General features: G+C 46.4%; 1 protein-coding gene across 1 annotated transcript in view; it reads right to left on the minus strand.

The window, feature by feature from the left end:
- RFX4 (regulatory factor X4) overlaps positions 1-20,086 on the minus strand; it is a 133,706-nt gene that overhangs the window by 42,721 nt on the left and 70,899 nt on the right. The window contains exons 6-9 of the mRNA XM_090272568.1: positions 19,421-19,634; positions 18,269-18,346; positions 14,360-14,523; positions 1,717-1,817 (exon numbers count right to left, since the gene is read on the minus strand). Of these exons, the coding sequence (XP_090128694.1) occupies positions 1,717-1,817; positions 14,360-14,523; positions 18,269-18,346; positions 19,421-19,634 (557 nt within the window). The remainder of the gene's footprint in view (positions 1-1,716; positions 1,818-14,359; positions 14,524-18,268; positions 18,347-19,420; positions 19,635-20,086) is intronic.

The raw sequence follows: 20,086 nt of genomic DNA on the forward strand, positions 1-20,086 counted from the left end.
CTTTCATTTAGCTAATTGCAAGCTCAAGCCCTTCTCCCCATAAATAATTGCAGGAATCAAGTGGAGGCTTTGAAGAAGGCCCTTTAAAAAGTAGCTTATCTAACAGGAAACCCTGACTGAGCGGTGCAGGCTGCCGGGGGTTGCTCCTAGGATGGAGCCCTGGGCTGCACCTTGAACGTGGCCTTGCAATCGGTCATCACCTGTCAGTTTCCTTAAATGAGCCCCAGGACCTGTCTGCCTGTGTTGATGGTTCTGTTCCCCACACTGACACAGTAGGCTGATGACCAGAAATGGGGTGACCTTGTTTCTGTGGATTTTGAAACAGACAGGCCACGTGCCTGCCCAGAATCTTCATTCTTACAGTCCTTTGGGGTGGGGTGTGTTTTCACTCCTTGCCCATTTTTGAGGTGCATCCCAAGGCTCCCTGGGAAGAGTGGGTGTCTCCAGGCACCCACAGGCCGAAGAAAGCTTACTGCTGCCAACTTTCAACAGGTTTGTTTTGTCAGTTTAATTAAAACGGGCAGAGGCATTCTTCTCATTAATTTCTGAACTGGTCAGGAAACAACCAGAAATGTCCCTGGGATTATTGTCATTTGTGCTCAGAGCCAGCTCGGTTTGAAAAATAGGACGTGGGGTGGAGGAATGGGTGGGGGGTGGGGGTGGTGAAGGGACAGATGAACTTCCAATTTTCCAGGCTGATCAATCGTTAATCCTTCTCCTTAATTACTTTTTCTTTAACTTTGTGATGTGGAATTTAGTGCAGATGAAAAGAAAAGAACTGAGAGCCGTGAAATAAAGCGGGCTTTATCAATAGGTGATGGGCACCGCGGGCGGCCTCACAGCCACTGAAAGGGCTCCCTTTGCCTGCGGAGAGAGGGTAATTTGATCTCCTTCATTTTTCTGGGGGCACTGGTTTCAGGCAAGAATGGCAAGCTGTATTCAGATGGGGCTTTAAGAAACATATCTTTAAACTTTGATTTGCTTAAAATCATTTCATCTTGGTTTAATAGCACGTGTGTGCATCTTCCCGCAAGTACAGAGAAATAGGACCGGTTTCCTTGGGCCAAACTAACGCTGGGGAAGCAGCAAGTGATGCTCCGCAGAGAAAAGATTCGCAGCCCCAGTCCCCTTATGAGAAATATTAATGTGGCTTTCTCATTAGGCAGGGAATTAAATAGGTGAAACCCTGAAGCTGTTTTCTGCCTCCCGCCACCACCAGATTGTGGGCAGGAGCTCAAGAGACAGCTCAGGGTTTGTGGGGTCAGACAGGCTGGCGTGGGACTCCTGGCCCCCAGTTAGGGGCTGTGTGGCTCTGCGGGGGAAGCTCCTCTGCCTCCGGAGGCCCCACCTGCAGAATAGGAACACCGTTTCCTGCACCGCAGAGGAGCCATGAGGATCGGATACGGGGTGTGGAGGCGATGAGCAGAAACTCTTGTGTCAACAGACAGACCGGGGAGCAATCTTGCCTCTGCTACTTATTTAATGCCCTTCCTAAGCGTGTTCCCTTTTCTGTAAAAGCAGGTGTGCCCCCCGGAATAAACATTTTGTAAAGATTAAATAAGTTAATGTATGGAAAGCACTCAGAATACTTGCTTCTTTGTGGTAACAAACAGTAAGTGGTAGCTATCGTTATTATTATATATGAACAACCTAGGTAAGAGGTTTGGCCGGAAAATGTCTTCCCCCTTCCCCTCGGTCCCCAAACTCAGTGCTTACATTCAAACTTGATGTTCCGCAGATTTTCCGGGAGGTCGTGGAGAGCCACTTTGAGCCACTCGTCCAGCTGCTTGGCAAACTTTCGGATCACCTGAGTTAAGCTGGAAGGAGAAGGGGGACACATTAAGCGGTTAAGTGCCCCCTGTGTTGTCCAGTCCTTCCACTGGGCTGCAACCAACAGCAGCAGCTTCAGAGACAAGGCTGGCAGCCCAGCCCTGCAGAGAGCTGACGGCCTGAGACGCGCGTGGACAGAGCGTGCTCCGGGGCCGGTCCACAGGGAGGCCTGGCAGCCACAGTGTGGGCAGAAGCCCCCTGCAAGGCTCGGCGGCATCTGGAACTCTTCCTGCGAACAAGCCATCCTTCGTGTTATTTGAAGAGCCTCGCGTGAGAGCGCTGACTTGCAACTGGCGTCTCCTCCTCATCATACAGCCCAGGCTTGTCCGACCAAGCCCCCGGCCGGACAGGATCCCCGGCAGGACAGGGTCCCCAGCAGCACACCGCAGGCCTGACCCCCAGCCTGGCCCCAGGCTTACCCAACTGCTTGCTGCTTGGTAAGGACTGTTTTGGAGCAGGAGGGGGGAAGGGGCTAAAGGGGTGAAAGGTCGAGTGGGGGGCAGTAGGTTACAACATGTGATGGAGACTTGGGGGTGAGAAGACATTAAGCACCATTTTCAGGGTCCCACTATCAAAATCATCTGCTCACAGCGCTAGGGCCAGTGTCCTCCGTGAAGCCCTCCTTAGTCCCATGGGCCACAGGGGCCTCTCCCCACGTCGGCAGCCACACCATCCTTGCCTTCTGCCTCCCCTGCCCTGTCTCAGTCTCCCACCGGCTCTCTTGCTGCACCTTGATCACCAGCCTCTGCCTCACTGGGCAGCCCTAGCATGTTCCTCTGCTCACTAATTCTTTCCCTTTCCGTGACAAACTCCAGCCTTCTCCCAAGACTCTCACACTTCCAACCGCCCCTCTCCGGCTTCCCCCTCTGCCCCAGCAGGGGGCATCACCTCCTATTTCCCCTCCTGCCTTCCAGGAATCTTCCACCACTGACTGCCTCTTCCACCACATACTCCACCGTTCCGCTCGCCTCTCTTCATTGTAATGCCTTCCATAACGGCTCACCTCCCCTTCAAAGCCCAAACCCTCTCATTTCCTCACTCCTCAAGCCATCACTCTTTCTTCCCTTTCACAACACACTTCTGCCCAAGTTCCCTAGACTCTCTGTCTCCTTTTCATCACCTCCCATTCCCTCCGGGCCTCACTCCTGTCCCGCTCACCTAGTCAGCAGCCTCTATCTGTGACACACACCCAGTGGACTCACTTGGGTTCTCATCTTGCTTGACATCCGGGCAGTGTTGGGCTCCGCTCGCCCTTCCTGCTGCTGGAAACACTTGCTGCCCTTGGCATTGGTCAGCCAGGCGCCTGTTCTCCTGCGGCTCCTCCTCAGGCACGGAGCTCAGCCCCCTCTGCCTGGCCATCACGTCTCCCAGTTCTTTCCAGACCAGACCTGGGCCTGCTCTTACCACTCCCTCATCCCTCCGCGGCCACAGCCTTAGTCACCATCCACACACACTGTCACATGTCAGGAGCAGAGGTCCTCAGAGCTCCAGACTGATGCACGCAGGACCCTCCTGCGTTCAGGAGTCCCAAAGGCCTGGCCAATACAAGGTGTCCCCGTCGGAACCAGTTCTTTCCTGTGTTCCTTGTTTCAGTGTGAACTCTGCTCTCCATGAAGTTCTGTTTTTATTTATTATGAAAAATTTCAAATATGCTCCAGGGTAGGGAACACAGTATAATAAACCTCCAAATATCCATGACCCAGCTTCAATAACGAGCAACATTTTTCCATTTAAATTGATCTCCATGCCATTAGTATACTTAACAGAATGAAGAGTACTTCCTTATTATCACCTAACGCCCAGTCTATACTCAAATTCTCTCAAAGGAATCTTTTGGTTTGTTAGTATCGGGATCCAAACGAGGTCCACACACTGCATAACACATACCATATTGCCTGCTTCTATTCCTTAAATCTCTTTAAAAATCCACTTCGTGCCATTGCTTTACTGGCACCCTCGAGTTATTTGTTCCCTGGAATGTCCCACATTCCGAAATCTTCCTTGTAGTGCATTTAATCTGTGCATCTATCCTATGTGCTCCCTATAAACAGGCTCTCAGGTGTAAAGACTTGATTCAGCTCAATTACGGTTTTATTTCTTTTAGGCAAGAGAACTCCAGAGGCAGCTGGCTGTCCATCGCCTCGTAATGTGAAGCTTAGGAGACTCAGTTGCTCCTCATTTAATGCAGCGCAGCTAGTCTGAGATGCAGATAGTCTCTCTTCCCATCGCCGGGGATTACAGATGTTCTGTCTTCAGTTCCCTCTCAGCCACACACACTTTCCTCCTTTCCCCCCACTCCAAGCTGTCCCCATCCTTCACGGGGCTACTACGACAGCGTCCACGGCATCTCCGCTGCTCTGCTCACCTGCCCGCCTCCATCCCATCTTCTGCACCATCAGAGGGATTTTTCCAAAACACTTGCAATTCTGATCTATTTCACTTCTGATTAAAACCCCTCAGTGTTTTCTCATTATTTTATCGTAAAAACTAACATCCTTACCACAACCCCCCAAGCTCACACTGTGCGCTTCCTCCCTTCTCCCACACTGCAGCCCCACTGTGCGCTTCCTCCCTTCTCCCACACTGCAGCCCCACTGTGCACTTCCTCCCTTCTCCCACACTGCAGCCCCACTGTGCACTTCCTCCCTTCTCCCACACTGCAGCCCCACTGTGCACTTCCTCCCTTCTCCCACACTGCAGCACCACTGGCCTCTGCCCAGGTCTGTGCCACCTCCAGGCTTACGCCCTTGGCAACCTTTCACCCAAGAGCATCCCAGTCCTTTGTACCCCTCAGCTCCTCCTCATCCATCTGATGTCAGACCAGATGTTACTTCCATAGGAAAACCTTCTCTGAAACCCCCTACACAAGGTCAGAGCCCCTGGTGACTCCTCTGGAAGGGCCTACCCAAATGTCTCCCTTCACCTCTGATTTCAGCTCCTCCCACTCCCCCTCTTCGCCGTCCCCTCCACACACACCAGCTCACTCCGTTCCCACAGACACCAGCATCCTGTCCATTCCTCCAGGCCCTTTGCCCTTGCTGTTCCCTCTGCCCAGAAAGCTGCTGCCCCAGAGAGCACCTGACTCCCTTCCTTACCAACATCAAAGAGCTATTCTAGTGTTGACTACGGTATTTTTTCTTTTAAAGATTCTAGTTATTTCTTTTTAGAGAGAGGGGAAAGGAGAGAGGGAGAGAGGGAGAGAAACACTGATGTGAGAGAGGAACATCGACTGGTGGCCTCTCGTACACACCCTGACCAGGACCGAACCTCCAACCCAGGTATGTGCTCTGACCAGAAATCAAATTGGCAACCTTTCGCTTTGTGGGATGAAGCCCAACCCACTGAGCCACAAAGGTCAGGGCAGTGCTGACTACAGTATTTGAAATTGCCTGTCTCCACACTCTCTCAGCCCCCAGCCCCCCATGTCAACACTCTTGATCCTGCCATTATGGTTTTAAAAGATTACTTTGGTGTCTGTGATAAAAATCAACTACAGGAGGGCGAGGACAGAACAGGGAGATCTATTCAAAGGTTATTGCAATAGTCTAGGCAGGAGAGAGGCCCGGAGGAGGGTGGCAATAGTGGAAGTGGTGTGATATGGTCAGGTTAAAATATTCTGAGGGCAGGGCCAACAGGATTTCCGGTGAGTGGATGTGCGTGTTTGAGCACAGAATGACATCAAGTATGTCTTCCTGAAAGAAAAGGGATTACGCAGCCCCTGCGCCTGGCAGAGTGCCTAATGCACAGAAGGTGTTTGATAAGCGCTGAGCACTGAGCGAACCCAGGTACTGCATGTAATAAAGCAAAGGCTCAGAGACGGGATCCGTCAGTAGCACGCTGGCTCCAACTTCCGATACAGCGTCCCAGAACCCTGGCTGTTCTCAGCAGAGGTCAGAATTTAGAGGAGAGTCGGGGTGAGCTCCTATGCTGCTAAACGTCTGGGAGGTGGGCTTTCCATTTCCATCCATGACACGTACTCGGGAGGAATTACTGGTGGCTGGGAAGGCGGAGCTGGCTTTTGTCTGGGAGCAGGAAGTCAGCAGCAGGATCGTTGACGGGGCCTTTCACTCGGGGCAACTGCTTGGCTTTATTAAGCTGAAGAAAAGCGAGGAGGCATGGAGGCATTCAGCTTAGAGAGGATTCTATTTGGGGACTCAGACATGGGGCTGCCGGACTTTTAGGAGTAATCTGAACATTCAGGCAGCTCTGCCTCCCTGATCACCTGGTTTGAGATGCTGCGTGGCCCACTCCACCTTCCTGTAGCATCAGATGGTGCTGACCCCACCCCGTCTCCTCACACACTCTCTTCCCACAGTACACACCCTGCGGCCTGACTCCTCCCTGCTCACTTACCCTGGCCTCCCTCCCCTGGCTGGCACCCCCCCTGCACTCCTGCTGACACACCTTCTCCTCCCTTTTGTGCGGATGGTGCCCACATCCACGGCACCAGCTTCTGCCCTTCTCCTGCATCTTAATGCCATACGTGAAACTCCCCGAATGGCCTCCAGCAGTGACGCTCGTACAACAGTGGTAATAGTTGCCACCTTTTAATGAGTGCCACAGGACAAGCACTAAACACGTCACACATATTTTCTCATTTCATCCTCACAAGTAGGTACTATTGTTAGCCCCAGCAGAGAGGGGAGAGAGGAACTGGGGCTCAGAGGAGTCATTTTATTTGCCCAGGGAGAGGCGGCAAGTAAGTGCAAGAGCCAAGACGTAAGCCCAGTTCGGCCTGGCCCCAAAACCTGGGCTCACCACTGGTATCCCACCGCACAGAGATGAGAATGCCCACACTGTGCAACGCCACGAGATGCCGGTGACTCCCCAAGTCCAGACCAGGGCCCGCTGCTGCTTTCTGTCTGGGGCCTGGCTATTGTTTCAGTGTCTCAGTCTTCTCTTCGTTTCATTGATATCTTATCCTCCCTGTCCATCCACCTCCCCCCCCCCCGCCACAAGCATGCCTTCTTACTTCTGCTAAGCCAGTCGTTATTAGCCACCACTGTGCCAGCCTCCCTTGGCAGGTCACAAGAGGTGCGGAGCCCAAGTCTGAGCATGATCTACCTTTCTTACAAATAGAAATGCACAACGCATGGTTATCTCTGTTATTTGTCACTTATTCACCTGAAAGTATATTTCAGTATGCCTTGCAGAGCTGGAAAGGAAGGCGCAGGTGGGTCTGAGCTGGTGAGCTGGGAGCTGTGCCCGTCCTGGGCCTGCAGGGCTGGGAGGACTCTAGAGCTGATTGCCATTTCCACCCCTGGCCAAGCCCAGGGCCTGGCACCCAGAAGGCACGCAAACAAGTGTGAGGGGAGAATGAATGCCAACAGCTGAAAAATCAGCTGTCAGATGAACTTTGGTCTTCTGAATAGCTTTGTCTTCCTGATTTAAAGGAAAAGGTGCTGGATTTATAAGGCAAAGATCATTCTGGTAATTAGTTAACTATGTAATGTTAAAGGATTGTCTTCTCTGGCAGACTGTAAGCTCAGTGAGGGCAGGGGCATGCTTGTCTTCAGCAATGCAGTATTCCAGGACCTAGCACTGTGTAGTAATCAACAGACATTTGTCTGAGGAATGAATGAATATTTGAGTCCTGGCTGTTTCATTTATTTGCAGGTGAGAGTGGACAAGTTATTTCAGCTTTTCAGCTTCAACTTTCCCATCTATAAAAACAAGGCAATTATAGAGAAGAAGGCAGGGCGGCACTATTTCATTTGCACCCCACAAACTGCTTTATAATAAACTATGAACGCCTTGTGTGTGTAACACCTATTAAGCCGTATTAGCAGTACGTGAAGCTCTCTTTAAAGGTTTCCCAATCCCTCAGGACACACCTTCTTAGTAAAATGGAAGCAGAGATTTAGCCATGATCTAGTTCACTTGATCAATGTGAAAAAAAGAATGTAATAAGTCAAAATCTAAAAGGGTCCAGATATATAAGCCATACACACACACGCATATTCATTAAACACATATGTATAGTTTTGTGTAAGTCTATGCTTATACATATAATTATAAAAATAATCCAGTCTTAATGCAGAACACCTGAAAAATGCGTAAAAGCGTGACACTAGAATTGGACCATAATCCCACATGCAGGTAACCTTTGTTGGCCCGCTTAGGTGTGTTTCTGTTCCACCAAGAATGTGGAAAATGGGAAAGAGAGTTTCCCACCAGATAAGCTACAAAATTATAACTTTCAGTTAACCCATCAGAGAGCTGAGGTCACACAACCTGGCCTGAAATTTATAGAAAGACAGGCACCTTCAAAGAGAGGGGGACTTGGGAACTGGCTCCGCTGTGCTGGAGGGAGGAAAGCAGGACATCCCACACCCAGGGAAAAGGCATTCAGCTGAAATTGCTAAAGGCCAATAGCATGAGAGTATGGGGAACTCTGGGAGCCACAGATGCAAAGGAAGTTTACTTCTATTCACAAGCTCTCCATGGACCTAGCCAGATGCTCTTGACAAAGACAGGGGTCAGGAGAGAGAATGGAGAAGGCCCGTCTCTGAGGTGCACGCCTGGAGGAGGGAAGCAGTCATTGCTGTGGGAAAAGCATGAAGCCCGACCAGGACCTCTCTCCCGCATGGAGCAGAAGCCTCAAGTGGCTAGGGGAAGGGCAGAAAATGCTGCTGACCTGGGGCACAGGGAGGCTCACTGCAAGTGGGGGGAGGATAAAAAGGAAGTTTCTAAGCTTGGTGGACACCATCCTGGGCTCAGACTATTAGAGATTTACCTCTGGGGTGGGACATGATCCCTGAAAACGCCCAACTCTGATTGCCAAAAACCACAGGGCTCACGTAAGACTGAGTCAGGCTAACAGAAAACCCGCCTGCCCTCACCCCAGCCCCAAACAGGCTACCAAGTGTAGTAGAGGTTCACTGGGAAGACCTAAAGCTGAGGATGTAGCAGTAACGTTGAGAAAAAACCCTCAATAAGCGAATTTCCAACCTCAACACAAGGTACCCCCAAATAATTTGAATCTGCTGGTATACCAGAGGTAACCATAGCAACAGCAAGACCCAAACCCAATGAACTCTTGAGTAACATGACTCAGTTCCTCATATTGAGAGCCTAGGAGAAGAAAAGGCATGCTCCTCTCCAGGCATAAACACTACAACATTAACCCCAGTTTGCACTGTTCCACACACCGTTTGGCTGTCAATATAAAATTGTCAAAGACACACATAGAAAAGGAAAAGAACCCACTCTTAAGAGATAAAGCAATCAACTGAACCAGACTATCAAACAGGGAATTTAAAATAACTATGATTATGCCCTAAAGGAACTAAAAGAAGAACAAAGCCCAAAGTTAGTAGAAGGAAATGCTAAAGATCAAAGTAGAAATAAAGACTAAAAATACAAGGAAGCTAAGAGCTGGCTCTTTGAAAAGATAAAATTTATAAACCTTTAGCTAGACTTAACAAGAAAAAAAGAAGACAGGGCTCACATAAATAAAATCAGAAATGCAAAAGAAGTTATAACCGACACCATGGAAATACAAGGATGCCTTACAGAATACTACAATTATATGCCAACAATTGGACAACCTAGTAGAAATGGCCAAGTTCCTAGAAACATACAATCTTCTAAGACTGAATCAAGAATAAACAGAAAACTTTAACAGATCAGTTACTAGTACAAAATTTAATCAGTAATCAAAAACTCTCAAAAAACAAAAGCCCAGGACCAGATAGTTTCACAGGTGAATTCTACCCAGAACTTAAAGAAGAATTAATACCTATTCTCTAATCAGCCAAAAAAATTGAAAACAAAGGAATGTTTCCAAACTCATTTGCTAAGGCCAACATTAGTCTGATACCTAAACTAGACAAAAACAGTACCAAAAAGGAAAATGAGAGGCCAATATTCCTAATGAACATGATGCAAAGATTCTCAACAAAATATCAGCCCACCGAGTTCCACGTACATTAAAAGAACCATTTACTGTGATCAAGTGAGATTTACTCCAGGGATGCAAGGCTGGAGTTCGATGCCTCTAACTCAATCAGTAGGACTCAACACATCAACAAAACAAAGGATAGATATCACATGGTTGTTTCAGCAGATGGAGGAGAAGCATTTGACAAAATTCAATTTCCATTTATGATTTTAAAAAAAAGTGGGTAGAGCTGGAACATACCACAACATAACAAAGGCCAGTTTTGACAGACCCATAGCTAACATCAGACTCAGGGGGGCAAAGCTGGAAGCTTTTCCTCTAAGATCAGAAAGAAGACACATGTGCCCACTCTCACCACTTTTATTCAACTTCTGAGCGAGAAGATGTCTCAGAACTAAAACAACAACAAGGTTGGTCCAAATCCACATAGTGTGTCAAAGTCTGTGCATTGAAGACAGAGTGCTGCTTCTTTTCAAGTGTAGGAAAAATGACCAATGTTAGACAACAAAGAAAACCTAAGTCTCAAAAGAATAGTTCAGAAACAGTCTCTAATCACAAAGCAATAAAAGATAAAATAACACAACCAGAAAACACTAGCTCCTAACAAGTGGATATTTAAAAGTGGTTTTTATTGTTTTTTTTTTTTTTTTTTTTTTAAGTTCTTAGGACAAAGAGGAACTCCAAACCAAAGTTGAAAAACATTTAGAAAATAACAATTATTAAAATATTACATATCAAAATCTATGGGATACAGCTAAAATAGTGCTCAAAGAAAAATCTAAGCCTGAAATACTTAGGCTACTAAACAAGGGTAAAGAGTGTAAATAAATCAGGCATCTATTTTTTTGGTTAACTTGATGGGGGGAGGGGTGTGACCGCTATAACTCAAGCTCCCAGAATTGGGACTGGTGGAGAGGAAGCACTCAATAAATATTTGTTGAGTAAATGAACAGCAGAGTAAACTTCAGAAAGGAAAAGAAATGAGTTAGTAAAATAGCACCAGTTATTAATATATTAGAAAAATAATAGCATCAATAAGTATATCCCAGCGGTTTTTCCCTGGAAAAAATAAAACGAGGTAACCTAACTACAAAGAAATGGCAGAAAGCACAACCACACAAACTAAAAATGTAGTAAAGCAGAAACAATCACAGACACAGAAGAAAGTCAGTGAATGTACGAACCCATTTTGTTCAACCCTAAGCAAATAAATTTAAAGATCTGGAAAAAAAGGATAATTTTCTAGGCCAATATAATTTACCAAAACTTAATCTCAGAGAAGATAGAAAATCTAAACTGACCAATTACTACAGGAAAACAAAAAGACAATTTTTGAAGATTTACCCCCACAAAACACAAGGCCCAGATGTCTTCAAAGGCAGGATTAATTCTATGTAATCTGCAAGAGCAAATAATTTCATTGCTATTTAAACTGCTTCAGACCTTGAGCAAACAAGGTGGGAAGCTTCCAGATTCCTTTTATGAAGCAAAATACCCCAAACCAAACCAAAAAATAAAAAATAAAAAAGGATACCAACAACTGACAAAAATTAAACACAAAAATAAAATTGCAGGCCAATCTCATTGATGACTTTTTATGCAGAAAACCTAACTAAAGAATTAGCAAATAAAATCCTGCGACACATTAAAGAAAATAATATACTGTAAGTGGGCTCTGTTCTAGAAATGTAAGAATGATTCATATTAGGAGATGGATAATATTATCATTTCTATAGGAGATGAAAGGCATCAGATAATATTCAACAACCAATCTTCACAAAATGTTTAATGAATTAAGAAGAGATAGACATTCCTTACCATGATAAAATATATCAGTCTTAACCCAAAAGCCAGCATCAGGTTTAATGCAGAAAAAACACTAGATGTATTCTCATTAAAGTCAAGAGCTTTAACATGTTCTTGAGGTATAAGCCAACATAATTGTCCAAGAGAAATAAATAAGAGATATAAAAATTAGAAAATGTAGAATTATCTGTATTTTAGATAATATAATTATAAACCAGAAAAATTTAAGAGAAACTCAAGAAGGGAATACAACAATAAGAATTAAGTTTAACATGATTAGGTACAAATATAAAACACAGATATTAAAAGCTTTCATATACATAAACAACCATCAGCCAAGAGATATAAAGGAAAAGACCGCATTTATAATAACAACAAAAACAAATATCTAAGAATAAATTTAACTTTAAAAATGTCCAAGATTTCTATTTTGAAAATTTATGGCACTCCTGAAGGCCACAAAATTGAAGATCAGAATAAATGGCAATGCAAGCCATGTTCTCTGTTAGGAATTCTTAATATATTGTAATAAAGATATAATCCTCCTGATTGTTCTGTAAATGTAATGTAACCCCTATAAAGGTACATATATGTATGTATGTTATATATGCATTTAAATAGACAAACTGATGCCAAAGTATTTCATATGGAAAAACAAGTGCCGATAACAGGAAATTTTTTAAGGAAAATTCTAAAAGCTTGCCCTACCAAATATTAAAATAAGCTCAAAAGTACAAAACTTAAAACAGAGAAACCCTGGAACATAAATATATAGCAATATATTAATATTGGTATAGAACAGGAGGTCTAGAAATAACCCCAAATACCTATAAAATTTACTATATAAAGAGAAGGCATCCCAGATTTGTGAACAAAAGGTGGGATAACTAACAGCTGGTATTCGGAAAACAGGATCACTGCTGGGGGAAAAGACAAAGCTACACTGTACATCTTACACCAGGCTGACATCCAAATTGAGCAAAAAATACAAAATTAAACCATAAAGTTAAGTGGCGAAGTCACTTTATAACTAGAATGGGGGAGCCTCTAAAACTATGATACACAACCCAGAAACCATAAAAACAAGGACTGACAAATTCAACTGCACAAATATATTTTCTATATCACAAGGACAAAATGAAAGAATACTTGCAACTCATTATAAATGGCTAATATCCCTAATAAATAAAGAGCTACTAAAAGTCAATCAGTAAAACATCAACTACCAAATAGAAAAACAGGATAAGAACAGAGAATTCATGGGTTAAGAAAACAGAAATCATTCTTAAAGATATGAAGGTATATTCAACTTCACTCATCACAAGAGAAGTGCAAATTAAAAGTATACTGAGAAGAGTTTAAGTCCCATGTCCTCTGAACCAGGAATTCAGCCCCATAGGAATATATCCTGCACATATACTCCGTGTATTAGGATGGTAGTTCCCCAAATATGCTCATATGTCTTCCCAGAACCTGTGAAGATGATTCTTTTAGAAAAAGGGCCTTTGCAGAAGTAATTAAATTAAGGATCTCATTGAGATGGGTGGGCCTTAAATCCGATGATGCGTCTTTATAAGAGACAGCGGGCCACACAGAGTGGCAGTCGATATAAAGACGGAGGCAGACTCTGGAGGGATGCGCCTACAAGCCAAGGCACACCAAGGACGGGCAGCAGCCACCAGAAGCTGGGAGACACATGGACTGGATGGATCCTCCCTCCGAGTCTCCGGCACGAACCAACCCTGCCAACGCCTGACGTTCAGACATCTGGCCTCCAAAACTGCGAGGGACTGAATTTCTGTTATTTTACACCAGCCAGTGTGTGGCCCTTTGTTACTGCAACCCTCGGAAACGAGTGCATTTCATCACGTAGAAGGAAGTACTTGAAACATGATTCACCACAGCACTGCTTGTAGTAGGACAAGACTGGAAACCTTAAGACAACTGATTAAATTCAATACCGTGGAACAGTATGCAGGTTTAAAAAAGAAAACAAAGCTCCTTACCGACCGATGTCGAATGCTCTCTGTAACAGTCTCAAGAGTAAACAAATGCCACTCAAAATACGAGAGTTTATTTACGAGGGGCAAGTCATAAAGGTGCAGCTAGGCAAAGAGGAACGCATAAGGGAGACTTGCTTCAACCTGGGCTTTGGGGGCTCTGACCCACCTGCATGCCCAAAGGACAGCCTGGAAGGCGGCCGAGCCCCATGGAGGGACATGGCCAGCCCAAGGCGACCTCACAGAGAGAGAGGCAGAGAGTCCATCTCCTGACTCCCCACTCTTCCCTCTCTCTGATCTCCCTCCTGACCACCCCCCTCTCTCCCATGGGTGGACCTCAGATGGAAGCCTGGGGAAAGGGAGTCCTGTGAACTGCTCCATGGTGTACTCCGCAGGGCACAGGGCAGCATGAAGCACAGTGGAGAGTGCTCTGGATGGGCGTGCCCAAAATCATCTCCAAGATTTTTTTAAAGCAAGGTACAGAAGAGTACATATAGTGTATCATGATTTCGGTGAGAAAAAGTATACCATGTGCATGCATTGGTTACAGGTGCATAGCATGTATGGACAGACCCCCAAGAACGTGATTATATTTGATTCTCTGGGGAGGGTATCTGAGTGTCTGAAGAAACAATGAGGGGAAACTTTTCACTGTGTGCCATATTATAGATTTTGAATCTTAAACCATTTTTTCAAAAATTTAACTTAAAAGTGTAATATTACTGGTCTCCATCAGGGAGACCACCAGACAGCGCATGATTAGAGTCACAGTAACTACTGGGGACCAGCCATGCAGGGAGAAGAGAAGAAGTGTGCCCACCTGTCAGGTAACGCCTGCAGCACGGTGGGCATCAGCACTCCCGAGATTGCTTTGTAGAGGATGGAGTCGCACACGCCAACGATGTTCACCACCGTGGAGGAGCCCAGCACGGGCAGCATGTGGGGTGGCATCCCTTGCCAAAAGTGCAGAAGGAAACTTTGAACCTGTGCAGACCCCCAAAGAGAAGAAGCATGAGGTCACACAGGGCCCTCCCGTCAGAGCCGTGGGACCCACTCAAGGCCACCCCAGCCTGGTGCGGCTCAGGAGGCCCGGGAAGGTCCTGACCACCTGTGTGGCACACCCACTGCCACATAACCATGGGGCCTGGCAGCCTGGGGTCTAGTCTGCCCTGGGAGAGGGTTAGCACATTAACCCATCAGCCCCTTTGTCTTTACTGTGGTCTGGGGAGAGTTTAAGGAAGCGAAGGTGGGATATTGTTTTTAAAAAGCTCAGGTTACTAAAATTGACTATTTGGGGGGCCTGTTGGTGCCCCGGGGCCCCCTGGGTGATCTGAAAAGGAGGGAACGGTGTGTGAGTTGCTGTCAAGAGGAACACATCTGGAAGGGAAGAGAGTAGGTACCACAAACAAAAATCTCCTGACTCAAACCTGCGTGCCAAAAACTGGATCAAGTACCAGGGCCTCTTTCTCTCCAAATTCCTGCATTCTTCCGGAGAGCCCTGGCCTACTGGTGCCATTATGGGATGCCAGATGGTGATGTCTGGGCAGTAAGCTACGTGCTGCTGCAACCCAAGCACTGGCGGAGAACAGAAATATAGCAGGCCCTTGAACGTGGAGGTATTAGTAATACAATGACAGCAGGAACCCAGGCTGAATTGCTGCTGAACAGATGGTAGAGTGGATGTTCAAAGCAGGGAGGCCCCTGATGGCCCCCAACACCTGTGTCTTTTAGTGTGTGAGCTGGGGGTCAGGGGGAGAGCACAGGAGGGGGTGGTGGGGTGGGACAAGATAAGGGCACTCTCCCCACCTACAGCATTACCCACACCCCTGGTTCCCCCGAGGAACCCTGACCCAATGCAGGAGAGAATTTAGGACCCCAGCCTAATATTTTGGAGATGGTACTATTATTGCCATTCGCTTGATTTATAGAGTGCCTACTATGTGCCAGGTACTTTGCATATGCTCTCTTAATACTCACAATACGACTACAGCTGAGAATCATTACTCCCATTTTGCAGGGACATGAACCTATTTGTCCAAAGTCAGTCAGCAAGTCGGGGATTGGATGACGTAGAGCTCACGTCTGCCTGTCTCTCCACCATCCGTCTCGTGGCTAGTTTGTTCTTCACACAGTAACTGGGCTTCTACCCCACTCCTGAGACCCCTGTCTCTCCCTGAACTGCCACCCATTTTCCAGTTTCCTGCTCCTGCCCCTGGTCTGGTGGCCTGCTGTGCCCTTCATGCCCCTCTGAGGAATAGGGTCTTGTTTTCCCCTCACCCGGCTACCTGACCCCCGCCTGGCAACCTGATCTCAGCCTCAGAGAACAGACTGCTCCAACTTCGTGGCCTGCCTGGACTTCCTGGTGTCAATGTTGGATGGGAGGCTTGGAGGGAGGGGGATGAGGAATGGGAAGAAAAACATGTCCCCTGACTTCCGAGAGGGAAAATGGTAATTGCCAAAGACATGTTCAAAGTGGCGAATGAAGTCAGTTTGTACATTGTGAAACTCCAGTCACAGCTCTATTAATTCCATGACAGTGGAAGTATGGCAAAATTTTCATCCCGATTGAAAATGAAAACGAAGGCAATCCAGATGAGTGAAGATTGCCTTCCAGGGCTCCAGTCCTGGCCCCAGGACCAACGAGAGGTGTAATATCCCCACACCTCAGTTTCCTTACATGTGAAATGGGAATAAAAATAGTACTTACTGCATAGGTTTTGGTCGATTCCTTAAAAGAACTTATTATAGAGCTTAGTGCGTAGTAGATGCTTAATGAAGGTTAGCTATTATTATCATTACATCATGGAGGCTCTACCACTGTGAGCCCAAGAAATCAGTGGAGTGTCCTAAGCCTGTGACACACCCTTGCCTAAGTTCTGAATGTCACCCAGCCAGAATCCCCACTGTGGCTTTGCTCACCTATCATTGGGACACCTGGTGGCTGATGGTTGTCTGGCTGGGCTTTGAGACGGCCACACCTTCTGGGCAAGGTGCTTGCCCTCCAGAGAGCCTCTGCTGTGCCCTGACCCCAGCTCGTCCCCTGGTGTTGGCCTCTGGCTGGGTCCTGGGCCCCCTGCCTGCCTTTCCAGCTCTGAGGAGGAAGCTCTGCCCAACTGATTCCTAAGATTTGGTAGATTCTGAGTTCATTTGCCTTCCTAAGCTCTCCTTGTGTACAGCCCTACTCTTTTGTTATATGAGCAGTCAATTTCTAGCAGAAATTCTGGGAAGGATCGGTGGCTGTGTGTGTTCAAACAAATCTGTGGAAACTCAGCGTCTCCCGCAGGCATCTGTTCATGAGACACAGGGGGCCCCGATCGGCACTCAGTCTCCAGAGCCGCCATTGGTCAGAGGGCGTTTCATCCCGTTCTGACTGCCCTTCCTACTCTCTGCATTTGAGACCCTTCAGTGTCCAAAGGTACTGGTTCCTGGGAGTGAGAAGGAAGAGAAGGTGGGGGCGGGGGAACAGTGCAAAGCTTCCGAGCTGATACGGGGAAGTTAGATGTGAAATGGACAGGGTTTCTCCCTGGAGGCAGAGCTGACAGGTCCTCCTGTCAGACTGGATGTGAAGGGTGAGGGAGAGAGAAGGATCAAGGTCTGTGGCCTGAGCACCTGGGTGGGTGATGGTGTTAAGCTGAGACGTGGAAAACAGGTTTGGGGCAGAAAGTCAGTAGTCTGGTTCGCCCATGTCAACTTACATGTCAATTGAATCTGGAGCTCAGGACTAAATACATGAGCGTTATCAGCCTTTTATAAAATGGAGATAACGAGGCCTGCCTATCATTAGAATGAAATCAGATTACTTATATAAAATGCCTGGTATCTCGGAGGCCTTTAACAAATGGGAACTTATTACTAGACATAAGGAAGAAGTTCGGACGGTTTGCAAGCATAGTGGTGAAATCATCAGAGGCAAATGATTGCAAGTGATTATTTAAAGTAACTTTCCTGGATTATCTGTGTCAGGCCCCCACTGGCAGGAGCTGGTAGACATGCGGACCAGACCCTGAGGCTGGAGGGTAACCGGCCCCAAGTGCACCGCTGCAGATGAGCCTCGGGAAACACTAAATCCAAAATCCAGGAATGCTCTCCTTTAGTTTTTCTGAATCTATCATTCTGGCTGTAATGATACTCTGCCAAAACTGTCTCCCTAGTCCAGCGGTTCTCAACTTTCCTAATGCCGCGACCCTTTAATACAGTTCCTCATGTAGTGGGGACCCCCCAACCATAAAATTATTTTCGTGGCTACTTCATAACTGTAATTTTGCTACTGTTATGAATCATAATGTAAATATCTGATATGCAGGATGTATTTTCATTGTTACAAATTGAACATAATTAAAGCACAGTGATTAATCACAAAAACAATATGTAATTACATATGTGTTTTCCGATGGTCTTAGGCGACCCCTGTGAAAGGGTCGTTCGACTCCCGAAAGGGTCGCGACCCACAGGTTGAGAACCGCTGCTCTAGTCGGCCCATCAGGCAGGACGCAGCTCACTGGTTAGATCCAGGAAAAGGCCATGCCGACTGCTCTTCACACAGAAGATCCATGAAGTGGGGATAAAAACAGCGCCTGGTTCCTAGGATCACTATGAGGATTAAGGGAGCTAATAATGTGTGTCAAGGGCTTCCAGAAGGCCTGGCCCGAGCGGGGGCTCATGAAATAGGAGCTAGTTTTATTATAATATTTTAATAAGAGCATTCACAGCTCAACACTTATTGACCTACCTCATCAAAGTTGGCTCTTATTACAGTGTCCAGTATTCTCTGACAGTGTGTTCTGTACATCATAATAAAGGTAGAAACCTGTGGGGGGGGGGAGGATCAACAATAAAGGAATACATTAATAGACATTACTGCTGCCCTCGGAATTTCAGTTTTCAAGTCATTTATTCCCTGAGGAGGGGATGAGGTCCACCTCACTCCTACTCATCCTGCCTGGCTCCAGTGAGACTCGTGTTTATCAGGGGATGCTTGCCGACCCTCCTCTGTGCTCACACAGCACCGAGTGCTTCTCTGTCAGCACATTCACCCTTGGCACGGAAAACGCAGGCTTCTCCCTCTGTTCCCCCTTCTCACCCGCTGGAACTGTGGGCTCTGGGAAAATAAAATGGCTCGTCATCCATGCTTGTGTGTCCAGCAGTCAGCACGGTGCCTGGCACATAGGACAGCTCAGTAGGGCTTCTTGAATTAAACTCTCCTCATCAGCTGAGATATTGGAAATTTAAAACCTAGTGTGTATTTATAAGAAGAGGTGCTTCTGCCAAAATTACGAAGAGAACATTAGAAATCCTCTGGAATCTACTTGGCAAAAGAATTTTCTCTCCAGCTCCTCTTATCCAAGAATTTTAAAGTTATGGGATAAGACACTATACCTATAAAACCTTTTTTTTTTGTCTACAAAACTATGATTTCACCATATCCCCTACAGCACATAGGAAAATACACTTTATCCCGTAAAAAAGCAATCTAGAGAAGAGGGGTCCTTCCTTTGTGAAATGAGACAGTGTAACATCATAGATGGTAGGTAGGTTGGTTGGTGGGTAGTTAGGTAGATAGGTAGGTTAGATAAATAACTTTTTATTTTAGAATAATATTAGATTTGTAGTAAAGTTCTGCAGATACTGCAGGGACTTCCCACATACCCCCATGCCCAGTTACCTCTATTGTTAACATCTTATATCAATATGGTACATTTGTCATAAAGAATGGACTGACAGATTATTATTAATTAAAGTCCATACTTGATTCAGATTTCTAGCTTTATATTTTTAAACTCCCTGTTTCGCAATTAAAGTGTATGTGTGTGTGTGTGTGTGTGTTGTGTGAAAAAGAAAGAGAGAAACCACCCTCTCCCAGTAACATTTCAGACGTAGTCACCTTCTCCTCAGGCAGGCTAGCCGGCAGATTTAGATCTTTGACATTTGGAAACTCCGGCAGCAACGTTCCGAGTTTGGACCGGGGAGAATAGGCCACCGTCTGTTTGCTCACTTCTTTCTTGCCCGTCTCGCTCACCCAGGCAGCTCCCTTCTTGGAATACATCACATCATAATATTGGGAGCTCTCCTTCACTGCAATGCCGTAGTAATGGTACCTGGGACACAGAAGGGGAAAGCCACGGGCACAGTTATCAGGTGGGTTTCCTGAGCGGGCGTGCCCGAGACCAGCAGTGACCGGGCCCACCCTCCAGGGGCTAGAAGAGTTAACTCTCCTGTACGGCTTGACATCTCTGAAATCTAGAATTGAACCAAAGTTCCATGTTGCCAGCCATCAATCACACAGGTAAAAATAACCAAAATTGCCTCCTACAGAAAATGTTAAGTCAAATACTTTGCAAAGCAGAAAAGGGGAAGAAAAGGATTTCCACTTGTACTTGGTCTCTTATATCTTAGCCAAGTGTGATCCCGGGGACACAGCACTCGGGTCTCCCCTACTCTGAGGACCCAAGAAGAAGGGTGTTATCTTGACTGAAGACCACCAAGTTTTTCTTAATCGATAAATGATGAGCTTAAAGAACTGGATCTTCCAAAAGATAAATTCAGTGCT

Source organism: Furipterus horrens, unplaced genomic scaffold, assembly GCF_987537825.1.
Source record: "Furipterus horrens unplaced genomic scaffold, mFurHor1.1.pri manual_scaffold_4, whole genome shotgun sequence".
In the NCBI taxonomy this organism is placed as follows: Eukaryota; Metazoa; Chordata; class Mammalia; order Chiroptera; family Furipteridae; genus Furipterus; species Furipterus horrens.